Here is a 14,644-nt window from a genome sequence, read left to right as displayed (position 1 = left end):
CTCTCAAAAACCCTTTGAACTGAGTTGAAATTGACCTTACCAAAAAAGGATGCACTTATTAAAAGGGTGTTTAAATGAACAAATAAAAGAATAAATAATAGGTATCCAAATGTTCTAATTTTCCTCAGTGAACCGCCTTTTGTGTTTCCTCTTCTAGTGTTTCATACCAGTGCTCAACTAATGTCCTCTTTCTGAGTCCTTATGCCTCTCCACAGCATCAAACACTGGGAGAACACAGAACCCTGTATGTTGCTGTCAGTTTATGGACATTTTTCAGAACGAGCCAGTGGAGCAGCAAGGAAAGATGGAGCCAACAGAGAAAGCAGAAAAGTAGACGTGGAATAAAGAGACCTGGGAATCTGGGAAAGGGAGAGAGAAAGAAGAGTGGGAGAGGAAGAGAGACCCCACCCCTCCCCACGGTCAGGAGCAGTTCCTAGGAGAATGCCGAGCCTTAGTTTTACAACATGTATGCTCCCGGAATATGGCCGGCAATACAAAAACCAGACAGATGAAACAGAAATAACTCAGAAAAACTGAGAAAGGCACAGCTAAAAGCAATCACATTCTATACTAGCAGTCTTCAAAGAACACACGGGAACATACATTCTCTCAGCTCCACAAAGGTGCCCCCCACGCTTTACACCAGTGTTCCTCTTTCTGGACTATTAGTCTTGAAAAACAAACAAACAAACCCATCCTCCTTAGTAAGAATCATTTTTAAAACCTGGGGTCTAGGTTCCTGCATTAGGAGAAAAAGAAAATAGACATATTTCAAAGATATTATTGTCCTTTATCCTTAGCCTAAAATAGATACTAGAACTTAGAGCAAGCAACTTTTTATTTTTAATGGAACACAATTGCTTAAAGGCCAATACAAAGTCACTCTTAAGTTCTTTCAGAATGGACTGAACTTCACTTTTGCAGCATTTTTATAGAACCTTTGACAAACAATGGCATTAACATTATGTTGACTTCTTCCCCCATTCTTTTATTAGAAAGTGCAAAATTCTTTTGGAAGAGAAATAAACTGATGAGAATTGCAGAAAAATACAGGAGCACAAATGCAAAAATTCTAAGAACATATTTTTCTTAATTCTCATAATCTGACCAGTTATGCTGGTCACTAGTTTATACTGACTGTCAGATCACATAGGAAAATCATATTGTAGTACCATTCAATAAGGGCATATTTAACAGGACAAAATGAATGATAAATCTATTTGCCTTATAGTACCTTTATTTGATGCAAATGTTTTGTTTCCTGTTTTTCAACAGACTCTAAGGCATAATAAAATTTACACTACCCTTTAAATTTTTCATAACAAATATATTAGTACTAAAGAAGTGCCCGTCTACCTTGTTCATTATCCTGCTTGAAATTTTCCCCACTTTTGATCATGAATGAATTTTTTAAAAAGACCTCCCAACACTTTCTTTTGAAGGAAAAAAAAACTTAGGTTACAAAGAGAGCAGTCACTATTCTCTCTGTTAAAATAAAGTAAATCAAAACTGCTGGTTGGTAATTCCTGTCTCAGAAAATTTAGAAGTCTCACTAAAGAGCTGAGGACAGAGGCTGCTAGGCATGCTCGCAGATACCTGATTTAACAAGTTTTTGTGAAAGAGCCTGTAGATTAGTGTTACTCCGCATTTACGAGGGCTGTTTGTCAAGGCAAAAATAAGGGGCCTCCTCCCCACAAATTAAAGAATCACGTTACAATCCATTATTTCATTTCTGATTGTTTTTCTTGGTAATAAGTGGGAAAGTGGATACTGGATAAAAGTCTTCACGGAGCTAAAAAGACTCCGACATTAAAGGCTCCAATTAGCTATAAATCAGTTGTCTTTCCTACTGGGGGAGAACAAGAGAGAGGAGAGAGGGGCGGCTAGAGAAAAGGAGAATCGGAGGAGCTTCCAAATGAAATTCTGAAAAGATATCTACTGCAGACTTTCGGGGCTGTTAGGATAATCTGATCAAAAGTAAGTCTAAAACAAACCCTCCGCAATCACGTGTGGATCTTGCCTCTTAAGATCTCTAAAGCGCAGCAGAAGAGGTTAGGGACCCTCATAAAACAAAACTTTTATGTGAATGCTTCCCTGGCTGGCTCCTAAACCCGGAGATGTGCCACACACTGGCACTATTGTTATGCAAACAATGCCTAAAGGGCTATAACCATTAACGACCTCTCATTAAAATGGCTTTCAAAAATTTGTCACACCATCTAAAAGTTAACAGGTACATTAAATCCACCTAAATCCACATTCAAAAATGCGAATCCTACTGATTCTAATTCTGAAACTCAATGCAACAAATTTTCAGAAAGTATGTTTTTGCATCTTCCTTCCAACCATTACAGTGGCAGAGGCGAACAACTTAAGTTCTTTACTACACGCTGCGTATCTTCTGATGCCCGCGGTGGAACACGAATTAGTTGTTATGTGTGTGCCCGTTGCATTTAAGTTAATCGGCAGAAGTTTGAGGTAGGAACGGGAATCAAGTAAGGGAATGCCAAAATGAACTCCCAAGAAATGTGACTTTAAATGCTATATACCCGCCACTTTGCTATAACATACAATCCCTTTGTGTATGTATTTCACAAATTTCACCTCATGGATAAAATAGATTTTCCCCCCGAAAATGTGTGTGTGTGTGGGGTGTGTCAATTTGCATCGGGAAGCAGGCGCATATGATTTTTTAATGCAGTTTAACAACAACAATTCCTGTTTGGCAAACCTAACACGTCAGAATTCGTTAGGGGAAACACACACAATCACAAACATTAGGTTTTTCAGTGTAAAAGTGAGCTCGCTAATTTGTGCGAATTCAGTTGTTCTCCCTTTACTAAATTGTGCATTGCCTACAAAATCCTGAGGAAATCCTGGCATCGATCTACTGCGACTTGACCAGGTTCCTGCGAAATCTGTGAGACCCGGGTCCTGATGACCCGTTCAGCGACCCGGCTCTGAGGGAAGCTGGCCCCGCGTAGCGGCGCAGCCGGACCGGAGGACTGCGGGGCGACGCAGGGCTGCAAGGCCACTCTGGCGGGAACCCCAGTCTGCTCTGAGACTGATGGACCGGGAGAACCGCACCCCGGTGTGCTCCGAGGAGACCCAGGAGAACCACCCCCAGGTCGGACCCTGGCCTGCTGAGGATACCTGGGGGACCTCAAAACCGGAACTCCGTCTGCTCTGAGAAAACTTGGGGGATCGCAGAACCTGACTCCATTCTGCTCTGAGATCCGAGGGACCCCAGGACCGAGCCTAGTTCCGCCCCAGGAATATCTAGGGAACCCCAGAATCGGACCCCGGCTCGCCCTAAGGAGACCCAGGGGACCCCAGGGCCAGACCCAAGCCTGCTTTAAGGAACCCCACCTCCCCAGTCAGCCCCGAGGTCGTCACCACCGTCCGTGGCTGACGGCGACCCCCGCGCTGCCTTCTGGTCGGGACCGGTTTCCCGAGACCCTCCTCTAACCCAACCGAGGCGAGGCGGGACTTTAGAAGCCCGCGGAGGCGCGGGGATGACAGGCTACCTCTGGGCCCCCTGGCCTCTGAAGACCTCCGGAGGAAGCTTCTAGAAAGCGTCCGCGGACGGCTTTACCTTGGTGTACTTGATCTCGAGGTTGGGCGTGGGCGAGGGCAGGAGCTGCAGCGAGGCCATGAGCGCGGCGGGGTCGGCCTTCACCTCGCCGGGCATGGCGATCTCGCTGGAAGTCATGGGCAGCCGCGGGTGGGTGTGCGCGGGGCGCTGCGCGGCCGGGGCGCTCTCGCTGTATATAGGCAGGTGTCAAGCGGGGCCGCTTCTCATTGGACGTGCGGCCCACAGGCGCGGGGGGCCGGCCCATGAGGACGCCCCGCCGCGGCCGGCATTTGCATACGGCCGCAAAGCGCCCGCGCCCACACGGTCAAGGCCGAGGCGACTCAGGATCCCCCGGCCGACCCCGGGGACCTCGACGGCCGCAGTGCGGCCTCGCGCGGGACCCGGCTCGGAGACAGCGGTCCTAGGAACCTAGTGGCCGGCCGGCCCCGTAAAGAGGCTCCCGAGCGCAGGTTCCTCCGAACCCCGCACCCCTCCACTCCCTGCCCTCCTCCCGGCGCCGGGGACCCGAACAGCCCGAGAGACCCTTCGCCCAACCCTCCACATTGGGCGAACGGCGCGTGGCCATGGGGTGGGGTGATAGATGCTCCCCCACGCACCCAAGGAGAATCTTCGGGAGCCGCCGACGCCGCGCTGGCCCCCGCCAGGCTTCGCCGCCCAACTGCTGCCCTCTGCCGGCCCTGCGGCCTAGCTCTGCCTGAGGGCGTGGGTTGTGAGGTTCCTGGTCCCCCTGATCTCCTTCCAGCGCTCTCCTCTCCTCATTCCCACCACACCCGGAAACAGTTGGGATTTTCAGTTACCCTTGTGGTAACAACTGCCATCCTGTCCCACCTCCAGGTTGAGCTTCCATTTCCATTCCTTCTTGTCCAACAAGCGGCCTTCTAGTTAGAAAGATGGACAAAAAGATGGGTACCAATCAAGAAGTTGGACTGCTCACTCCAGATAGACTTGGGGGCAATCATTGGGCTAATATTATTAGTGCCCCACATAGAAAGATCTTTATAGGGCTTTCCTCCTCGTCCCTGTGAAAGAGCCTTACAGCCTTCTCCACGCTGTTTCCTCTTTTTTTTTTTTTTTTTTTTTTTTTTTTTGTCCCATGGAAGATTCTGAAGTCCCGAGCAACTGCTTCACTTGTCACCTCGTGTCATTTTCAGAATCCCTTGACCCAGAACCATTTCTTTGCACGTTGTTCACCAGAAAACATTGACTTTAAATGTGTTCCTTAACTAAAACTGCCTAATGACTGGTGCTTACAAGCTATGTAGGCGGAGAGGAAGCTGTGGTCTTAATGAGTTTGTGAGACAAGATTCCAGCTCTGAGAATTCAGATTATCTGCCTCAAGTGACCTGAGTGGAGTGCTTCATAGAGCAACAACGCGGCTTAATTTGGCTGGCTAAGAGATTTCCACTCACAGGGAATATCTGTGGCCAAAGATTGTGTTTTATAACAGAATATGCTCACGAGAATCGCGTTTTCTTTAAGCTGTAGAAGACCAGAGACTGAGGAAGAATAAGAAGAACTTGGTGGAGAGGTGACTCCGTTGGTAGAGTGTTTGCCTAGAGTCCTGGGTTCAGTTGCCAGCACCACAGAGAACTGAAGTAGTGATGCATGCCTGAAGTTCCCAGCATCCCAACACTCACTCGGGAGGTGGAGGCAGGAGGATCAGAAGTTCATCTTCCCTTACACGAGGAGAGACTAGAGATCATGTCTTGAGGATTTGGTGAGAAAGGAGAAAAGGCACCAGCAAATAAATGCTTTTTGTTGTGTCCTACGTCCTGCCCATCCCCCCGCAAAGGTATTGTCCATCTAGGCAGGGCACGGTGCTGGAGGTCACTTTTCGAACTAGATGTAGAGCCTTGTTCCCCAGTAAGTTCACAGCCTTTCCTATAGATATGTAGATCACTGACAATAAAAAGGATACTCACAAAAGTGCATCAAGGACAAACCCTAGGTGACCCAGACAGGCAGAGGCTGAGTATCTGGGGAAGCTGACCTTTGAGTGGCTGACAACTAGAAAACTGAAACTGAACTGTTAGAGGTAGGGACACTGCCAGGAGAGCATTGCAAGGCACGGTGGTAATGGAGCTGTTCTGAGAATGTTCCAGAGAGCATCATCAGATGCAGCCAGAGAAACAGCAAGCAAGCTAAGGCAGTTCAAGTTTGTGGAGACCCCAATGCTTGTGGGGACCCTGATGCTGGGATACTGAGAAGTCATCTGAGGCTTTTGAGGAAGAAAGAAAATAGGGAAACTTGTGTTTGGCCTGATGGCTGAATATGGTCCTAGAAGGATGGTCACATACTAGAAACAGCTGGAGTAGTCTTCTTAAAGCATAAGCCAGAGAGTTCACTTCTGACACATATCCTACTTGCTAGCTCCAATTGGAAAGAACAGTATCCACGGATCATAGGATTATCAGCATCTGTTACAGAGATTGATTTGTATCTTGGAAAGTAAGGAGTGTGTCTTGACTTAACATCTCCAGATATCTCCCAGGTCATGCTCAGTGACAGTTGGTTTGAATTGTTCCCTCATGGCTCCTTTCCCATGACACTTTGTAATTAGACAGTAAAGTGATGAACACAGGACCTGAGTCTTCCATTTCCCAATCTGCCTTCCTAAGTTCCTAAAACAAACTGGGTCACTGTAACTAACACATTTCTGTTGTCTGCTCCAAGCAAAAGGACTATAGCTGACAACCTCCACGTGCGGAGGCAGCTTCCCTACATTCTCAGAGTAAAGAACACTTGTTCTTTGAGATGATAAGCTTTGTTGCTTGTCCCATCTTTTACTATGCATGTTTACATTCAAGGATCTCTACAAATGGTTTCCTTCATGATTAAGATGGGATAACCTCCCCATCTTAATCCTAGCCACATTTGGACCAGCTTCTTCAAGGTGGAAACAAAATTTAGCAGGGAACAGAATATTATAGCCATAGTGTTTCTTTAGTCTTCTCTCTCTCTCTCTCTCTCTCTCTCTCTCTCTCTCTCTCTCTCTCTCTCTCTCTCTCTCTCTCCTTTCTTCCTTTCTCTTTTGTGTTGGTTTTTCAAGACAGGATTTCTCTGTGTAGCCCTGGCTGTCGTGGAGCTAACTGTACACCAGGCTGGCCTCAAACTCACAAAAATCCACCTGCTTCTGCCTCCCAAGTGCTGTGATTAAAAAGCATGTGCTACCACTGCCTGGCTTAGTCTATATTTGTAGATTCTCAGGACTTGCATTCCTCAGTGCTAAAGACTCCATATCTCTCCTCAATGTATTCACTCTTTCCTCCATTTCCTTTGTTGTTTTGTTTTGGCATCATCTCATTGCCTTTATTAATTTTATGATTATGGAAAGTCTTCACATTTCTAAGTTTTGTTCCTTTCCCCTGATTTGGTTACAACATATTTCCCCCCACCAGTAAAATGTTTCTCCTCTTAACCTCTCCAGTCTGTACCTATTTATTGTTTGGGGTACATCTCATGTGAAACCCCCTGCTCCAGGAAACCTAAACTATAGCATGCACTGTTTCCTCGTGAAAACAATTTATTAGACCTAGTGGAGCCAATACCCTGAAGTTGTGGAGGAGAAAAATAAATTCTTGCCTCAAATTTCCTCACCTGAAAAATAGAATGCAACCTTGTTATTTCAAGACATGGGTTTTATGTGAAGGTCGACTTTAAGGCATAAAACCATAACCATTTGGGCTGCATTTTAGCCGCTTTTAAGAGTATGCAAGTATTTAGTAAGAACGATGCTTTCAAAATCAACAAGGGAACCTGAATGGGAAATAAAGATCCCTCTCCAGGAAGGAACCTTTGTTTCAGTGATAGCTGCACATTCAGCATGGAAGTCAAGCCTCCACGTTCTGGAACAGTCTCAGTGTCAGATGACCTGCTTAATGGCCTCCCCATTCCCATCACTAACGGCGCTGGCCGCCTACCTTTTCTAACTGATATGCTGCCACTGTAATTTATCTTCAAACAAATAAATCACATGTTATAGCATTTCTATCATCTGGGTTAATCGAATCAGTCCTTAAATGTCTCTAAGTCTAATGATTTGAAAGAGGCACATTGTTTGAAATATTAAAAAAGGGGGGCCTTGGGTTGTATGTAGAATGATCTCAGAGCTCCTTTCAGATCTAAGTGTCTCCTAATGGTCTCATCCATCTCCAATGGGATGTGCCTGGTCACCTATTTAAAATGTTTCCTGAAAACTCTAACAGACAAGCTTGACACAGAGTATACTTAGAGTGAATAGATTTAATTCATTAACAAATGCTTATATAAAGAGCTTTACCTATTTTTACCCAGAAATATTTAATGAAGTATTTTGTACCCATTATGAAAATTCTATAAAATAAATGCACTTATTTAACATCAATATTAACTTTTTTATTGACCATCTAAACACCCATTTAATTAGCTCTTCCTCCTAATGCCTAGAAGAGGCCCAGATTGGGGGCATTTATTAGCTATAAAAATTCTCTAGATATTAACTCCCTCGTTTCTTAATGTGGCCTCCGGTCACTGTATTCCATGGAAAGTGATATCCGTGGCTGCAAGAAGTGGGTTACTGACTGGTTATGACTCCAAAACTCTGCTTCAACGCAGAGCACAATATTTTACTATTAAAAGGGATTCTCCATGTTTGGGGGACCCCAGGAGATGATTTTAAAAGTGGGAACTAGATCTGTGTTCATTGTAATGCCCATTTCTACTTCATATACACTACAGTGAGTGATCCTCGGATACAGCTGAGCACCATGCTTTATCCATAACCAAGCTTTAAAGGAGGGAGAAATGAAGATTCAGCTGACAATCCCTTCTGCCAGGTCTGAGGAAAAGGCACCAGCGCCCCCTGCAGCTGACGGTGCGTTCGTACATGTGAACACGTGTAAGAGAATACATAGGAGTTAGGCTAAATTTTAATTTGAATTAGTTTGCAGGAAAACATCTTGGAGATTCAGATAAATTTTAGACTGAAGTGGGTTCAGAAGAAAGACTTACTAAAAGATCTTTAAAAACAGTCAAATCTGCCATAGAAAATGTTATACTTAGAGCCTGTTCACATAGAATTTAGAGATAGAGTTGCGTGGGTCACAGATTAAGCACAACTATTACTACTGTCAGGTTAGGAGACTTTACATTAATTGTGTTGGGGGGTTGTGGGTTCACATTCCATGGTGTGCATGTGAAGGCCAGGGAACAGCTTGTGAACGTTATTTTGGTTCCCTCTTTCCACCATGTGAAGCTCCAGGACCAAACTCAGGTTGTCAAGCTTGACAGCAGGCACCTTTACCCACTGAGACACCTCACCAGCCCAGGTAGGGGATTTTAATAGATTTTTTTCAACCACTTAAGTGCTTGGCATATAATTCAGATTTTTTTCTCTTTCATGTTCCTGAGTTTACATTTTCTTTTGACTTTTAAAATCCCACACCTCCATATATAGATATCTTTGTAACACAAAAATTAAAAGACTCAGAGACGGATACTGGGGTCCAAGCTCCAATGAAGATCAGAAAAACAAAGCAGCTGGTCACTAGCTGTCACTCTACCTCAGAATGAAAGGCAAGCCTGGCTCCGCCAAACCTTAGACTGTTGCCTTCCCTCAGCGTGACTGGAGGATCCTGAGACTGAATGTGTCCTGTCCTCAATGTGGCTGGAGAATGAATGCATGATACTGACTACTGAAGATGCTCCTCTTGTCTTTTATACCGCTATCCTGCTGGGATTAAAGGCCTGCGATCCCAGGTGCTGAGATCATCTTTGTGTGAGCTCTTTCTCTGTAGGACTGGATCAATCTTGTGTCGCTCAGGGTGGCCTTGCTCTAACAGAGATTCCTCTACCTCTTAATCCCGACTCTTGGGATTAAAGGTGTGTGCTACCACCTCCTGACCTCTATAGCCTGTGGCTGACTTTGCTTTCTGAATCCACGGGCAAGCTTTACTAAATCATATATAATATATCACCATACATCTTTGCTCTTATCACTTTCCATAGAACTTGTCCATTCCTCAACATGTCTTCCCTCCCCAAAGTGTTGGACTTATTCAGACATTCGATTCTAAGGATCTTTGGGGCACAAAAGATTCTCATGTAAACATGAGTAATGTTTGGGATAGAGAACCATATTCATAGTCACTGGAAAACAAGGCTAAATGAACAGCCCTTGTCCTCTGTTGCATTCCAGGTAGGGCCACTGAAAAGATAATGAGGGACACTAGCTGTCTTTGCAGCAGAGGAGGAAAGTTAACCCTTTCTCAACCATAGTTTCTGTGTGGAAGGCACAGGGCAAAAACAGCAGCATCCAGTTTGGACACTCAGAACCAAACAGCAAGGAATCTTGCTTCAGGCATGCATATGGCCTTCCTTCTTCATGGAAACTGTGACTCCCTAGCTACTGATGATAAACCTGGAAATACTAAGAACACACACAGACCTGTGTGATGTCCCTAGTCTTGTATCTGTAGTGAGTTTGAATGACAGTTACTAAATATGCAAAGCACTGGAGAGCCACAGGAGAAATGTCGAATGACTGTAAAAGAAGATGCCAGAAAAGACAAAAGTCCCTCATTTATTTCTGCACAGCCTTCCATGGATTTCTTTGTATTTCTGATTACAATAGGAGCAGACATGAACCCCAAAGACAGGGTTTTCCAACATGAGGTCCAACAAAAAACACCTGTGGTGTTTTCTGTGTGTGTGTGTGTGTGTGTGAGAGTGAGTGTGTGTGTGTATGTATGTGTGTGAGTGTGTGCGCGCGCACGCACACACATGTGCTCATGTGTTGGCTCTTGAGTGTAGAGACCAGGAGACAACCTCTGGGTGTTTATCTTCAAGAAGCTATCTACTTTAATATGGGTCGGGCATTGGTGGCACATGCCTTTAATCCCAGCACTCAGGAGGCAGAGCCAGGCGGATCTTTGTGAGTTCGAGGCCAGCCTGGTCTACAAGAGCTAGTTCCAGGACAGCCTCCAAAGCCACAGAGAAACCCTGTCTCGGAAAAAAAAAGAAGAAGAAGAAGAAGCTATCTACTTTAATGTGTTTTTAAAGGTAGAGCCACTTGGGGCTGGAGAGATGGCTCAGAGGTTAAGAGCACTGGCTGCTCTTCCAGAGGTCCTAAGTTCAATTCCCAGCAACCATCTGTAGTGAGATCTGGTGCCCTCTTCAGAGCACTGTATATGTAATGGATAAGTAAATCTTAGAAAAACAAACAAACAAACAAAAGCCCCACTCATCATGAACTCACTGAGCAGGCGAGGCTGATTGGCCAGTGAGTCCCTGCGTGTTCTAGTTTCTACCTCCCCAGCACGTGAGTTACAAGCATGCACCACCATGCCTAGCTTTTCACATGGATTCCAAGGACTGAACTCGGGGCCACAAGCACTGTTCTGTACTGACTGACAACCATCTCCACAGCCTCATCTTGTGACACTTTCTAGCGCAAAGGTAACCCATTGCATTAACTTTATAAACTGGGATTTCCAGAAGCAAATGTTGGGAACTGACACTGCTTTCAGCCTCCAGAATCGAAAGGATTGATCTCAAGTGTGTGACCCTTTGCTGAAGAAAAAGAGAGGAAGTAGAGGAGAAACCAGTGCATCTCACCCGCAGCAGAAAAGCAGTCATTGCTCTAATATTGCCATCTTACTCTTGCTTAGCCGGGAGCTGGGGCAGACATTCATGTAACAGTTCAATGATAATCACATCGAGAGTTAGAAAAAAAGCCATATGAACACTTGGGTCTACTGCAGAGACTTCAGTTACTCTGACCAGTTGGCGTTGTCGACCTGACACAGCCTAGAGTCACCTGAGAAGGGAGTCTCAGTTGAGGGCTTATCCAAATCAAATCAGCGTGTCTAGAGGGAACTGTTGTGGTTGTTATGTGTTGTAGGAGGGCCCAACCCACTACGGGCAGCCCCATTCCTGAGCAAGGGACCCTGGACTACTTACAAAAGCTAGTTAGGCCTGAAGCTGGGAGTGGGCCTGTAAGCAGTGTTCTTCTGTGGTTTCTGCTTGACTGCCTGCCCAGACCTTTTCAGTGATAGACCGTGAACTGGAAGTGTAAGCCAAATAGATTTTTTTTCCCTCTTAAGTTATTTTTGGTCAGAGTGTTTTATCACCACAGAGAGAAAACTAGAACACATTCGAAAGAGTCCCAAGGTATTGATTAATATTCAGATGGGGGCCTGGTTGTTGATATTTGTCGTAGAGGTCCTCTGGGTCAGAAGCATGGGTTCCGGGCCTTCTCATTTCACAGTGCTCTCGCTTTGCTATTTTAAATTTAGTATCTGAAAAAAAGATCGAGCCTCAAATGGATTGACCTTTCCACTAATGTGTTTCACCTAAATTAACAGAGATGAGTAACTAATTTATATTGGAATTGTGCACTTTCCAGTTCACATTTATCAACTCTTAAATGCTTGATTTGGTGTTGCAATGTAAATTTTTTATTATTACCCTTTAAATCCGAAGAAATGTCTTCCGTCTAATTAGTCAAACTTAACATATTCAATTAATAGATGCATTATAGGCTAATGAATATGGAGGCAGCATAGGGGCAACATCTGTTTGCCATGTGAAGCTCAAACTTTTCAGCTACAAAAAAGGAAGCAATCTATTATGCAACTGAAACCTCATGAACTTTCCATATGAGAAAGCTCAGAAGTAGCTCCCTTTTTGGAAGAATATGGGAATCAAGACTGAAGGAGAAACATATCTAAAGACATTTTTGACCCCAAAATACAGTCTATATTGTCATTCTAAATAATCATATTTTTATAATGCAAATTTAAAAAATAATATGTCCTTGGGAAAACAGATATAAGGGCATGTTTAGTAATATAAATTAAACATTTTAAATACTGTGTTTGTGTGTGTGGTTGTGTGTGAAGGCCAGAGATTAACATGAACCTAGAGCTTACCTAGTAGACTAGTCTGGCTAGCCAGGGAGCTCCAGGGATCTTCCATTTCCCCCTTCCTGTCGCACCCTGTCTTTTTACTAACCAAACTATCTCCTCAGCTCCTGAAGTACCCCTGCTGATTCACTATAGACACCAGTACTGGTCTGACATGGAGGATATCACAGATTCTGTCAGTGCCTTCCCTCACGTGACTGTCTTGATGCCCTCAAAGGCAGTTTTCCAAGTGAATTCCAGCTCTCACCTGCTTTTTCTGAAATTGATGATTTTTTTTTCATAGCTACTGCAAGTGATGGCCTCTTCAGAGCCAGAGAAATAAGGAGCCAAGAGTCTAACAACTGAACATGTGTGGAACTTCATTTTTGTTCTCTGAATTGTCTGCACTCCAAATACAACTCAATTCAGGAGTGTCTAGTTTCTGAGATAATACCAAGACACCTGTTTCAAGCTGCAAAAACTCATGATTTTGAATGAGCCTAATACATACCACAGTTAAAGATGTTTAAGTTAGAGGCTAGAGAAATGGCTCTGTGGCTAAAAGCACTTGCCACACACACACACACATAAACACACACATGTAAATGCACACATATAAGCACAAAAATATTCATCTCTAAAGTATTTCAGAATAGCTGCATAGTACTCTACTGAGGAACAAAATACGTTTTTATAGTTCTTACTTTTGTACAGATACTTGTATTATTAAGGCATCACATTACTTTTTTAAGTATATTTTTTATTTTTAAAAGTTAAAATATGACCAGCGGTGGTGGCACACACCTTTAATCCCAGCACTTGGTAGGCAGAGGCAGGTGGATCTCCATGAGTTCGAGAGGCAGGTGGATCTCTATGAGTTCGAGACCATCCTGGTCTACAAGACCTAGTTCCACCTCCAATGTCACAGTGAAACCCTGTATCAAAAAAAAAAACCAACAACAACAAAAAAAACAAAAAAGAAAGAAAACAAAAGGAAACTATTCGTATAGCCCAGCATTGGTAGCCCATGCCTTTGGCCCATGCCTTTAATCCCAGCACTCGGGAGGCAAAGGCAGTTGGATCTCTGTGAGTTTGAGGCCAGCCTGGTCTACAGAGCAAGTTCCAAGACAGCCTCCAAAACAATACAGAGAAACCCTGTCTTGAAAAACCAAAAAAACCAATTAATTAAAATATAATTGCATCAATTCCCCCTTCCCTTTCCTTCTACCAGCTTTTTCCATGTAACTTTACTCTCCCTCTTAAATCATGATCTCATTTTCCTTGCTATTATTACATATATGTGCAAACACATATTAAATATATAAATACAACTTGTTGAGTCCATTTAGTGTTGCTTTTTTGTATATGATTTCAGTGCTGACTACTTGGAATTGGGTAACCAGTTAGGGGGCTCATCCCGAGGCACAAGGACTCTCCCTCTCTCAGCAGCCCTTAGTGTCTGTGGTTCTTTGTGTAGGGAGGGCTCCACAAGATTTCTGCCCTCCACAGTAGCATGTCTATTGGTGCTGTCATTGTTCAAGTTCTGTTTAGACAGCCGTGTTGTTGAGACTTTATGGGTGTAGCTTCCCTGTAATTTCTAGGACACACTATTTCAAAGCAGACTTCTGGTCCCCTTACATAGTCTTTCCAACTCTTCTTGCAAAATGTTCCCTGGGCCTTTGATCCAGGGGTTTTTTTTGTTGCTGGTCCTCTGGCAGGTAGAGTTGTGGGGGACAGGGACCGAACCAGACGACTGGTCCAGCCAGTCTCTTCCCAGGGCTGAGCGGGATGGTAAGTGTCCTGAGTCAGGAGACTTGTCGAGGCAGGATCTCGATTTATTCTAACAGGCAGGAACTTATATAGGGCTAAGGTAGGGGATGGGAATCATAGGATGGGGTTTAAGGTGACGTGAGGAGTAAGGACCAATACTATTCCACCAAGATGGCAGGTAGCTAGGCATGGGGCGGTCTGGCTGAGTCACCCCATGTAGAGGTTACAGGCCAGAGACAGGTCGCCAAACTCTAGCCAGGCTCAGGAGGTTACAGTGGGCCTCGCATCCGAGCCTTTCTTAGGCCCACAATTTGTAAGTGTATCTATTGGATCTGGGCACCCTACAATCAGTTGTTCTCTACATTTTGACCAGTTTGGCTTCCTTTAATGGTCTCTG

At 44.5% G+C, this 14,644-nt stretch overlaps 1 protein-coding gene across 2 annotated transcripts in view; it reads right to left on the bottom strand.

The window, feature by feature from the left end:
• Aldh1a2 (aldehyde dehydrogenase 1 family member A2) overlaps nt 1–3,793 on the bottom strand; it is a 75,508-nt gene extending 71,715 nt beyond the window's left edge. Inside the window, exon 1 of one of the 2 annotated variants that reach the window (XM_005075463.4) lies at nt 3,596–3,793. In XM_005075463.4, coding sequence (XP_005075520.1) covers nt 3,596–3,712 — 117 coding nt within the window. In that variant the 5' untranslated portion in view covers nt 3,713–3,793. The remainder of the gene's footprint in view (nt 1–3,595) is intronic. The other variant, XM_013117384.3, reaches the window with a different exon arrangement.
• Nucleotides 3,794–14,644: the final 10,851 nt, after the last annotated feature.

This window comes from Mesocricetus auratus, unplaced genomic scaffold (genome assembly GCF_017639785.1).
Source record: "Mesocricetus auratus isolate SY011 unplaced genomic scaffold, BCM_Maur_2.0 Super-Scaffold_100691, whole genome shotgun sequence".
Classification (NCBI taxonomy): Eukaryota; Metazoa; Chordata; class Mammalia; order Rodentia; family Cricetidae; genus Mesocricetus; species Mesocricetus auratus.
Note: the sequence above shows the minus strand (reverse complement) of the source record. Positions and strands in the feature narration are given on the sequence as shown.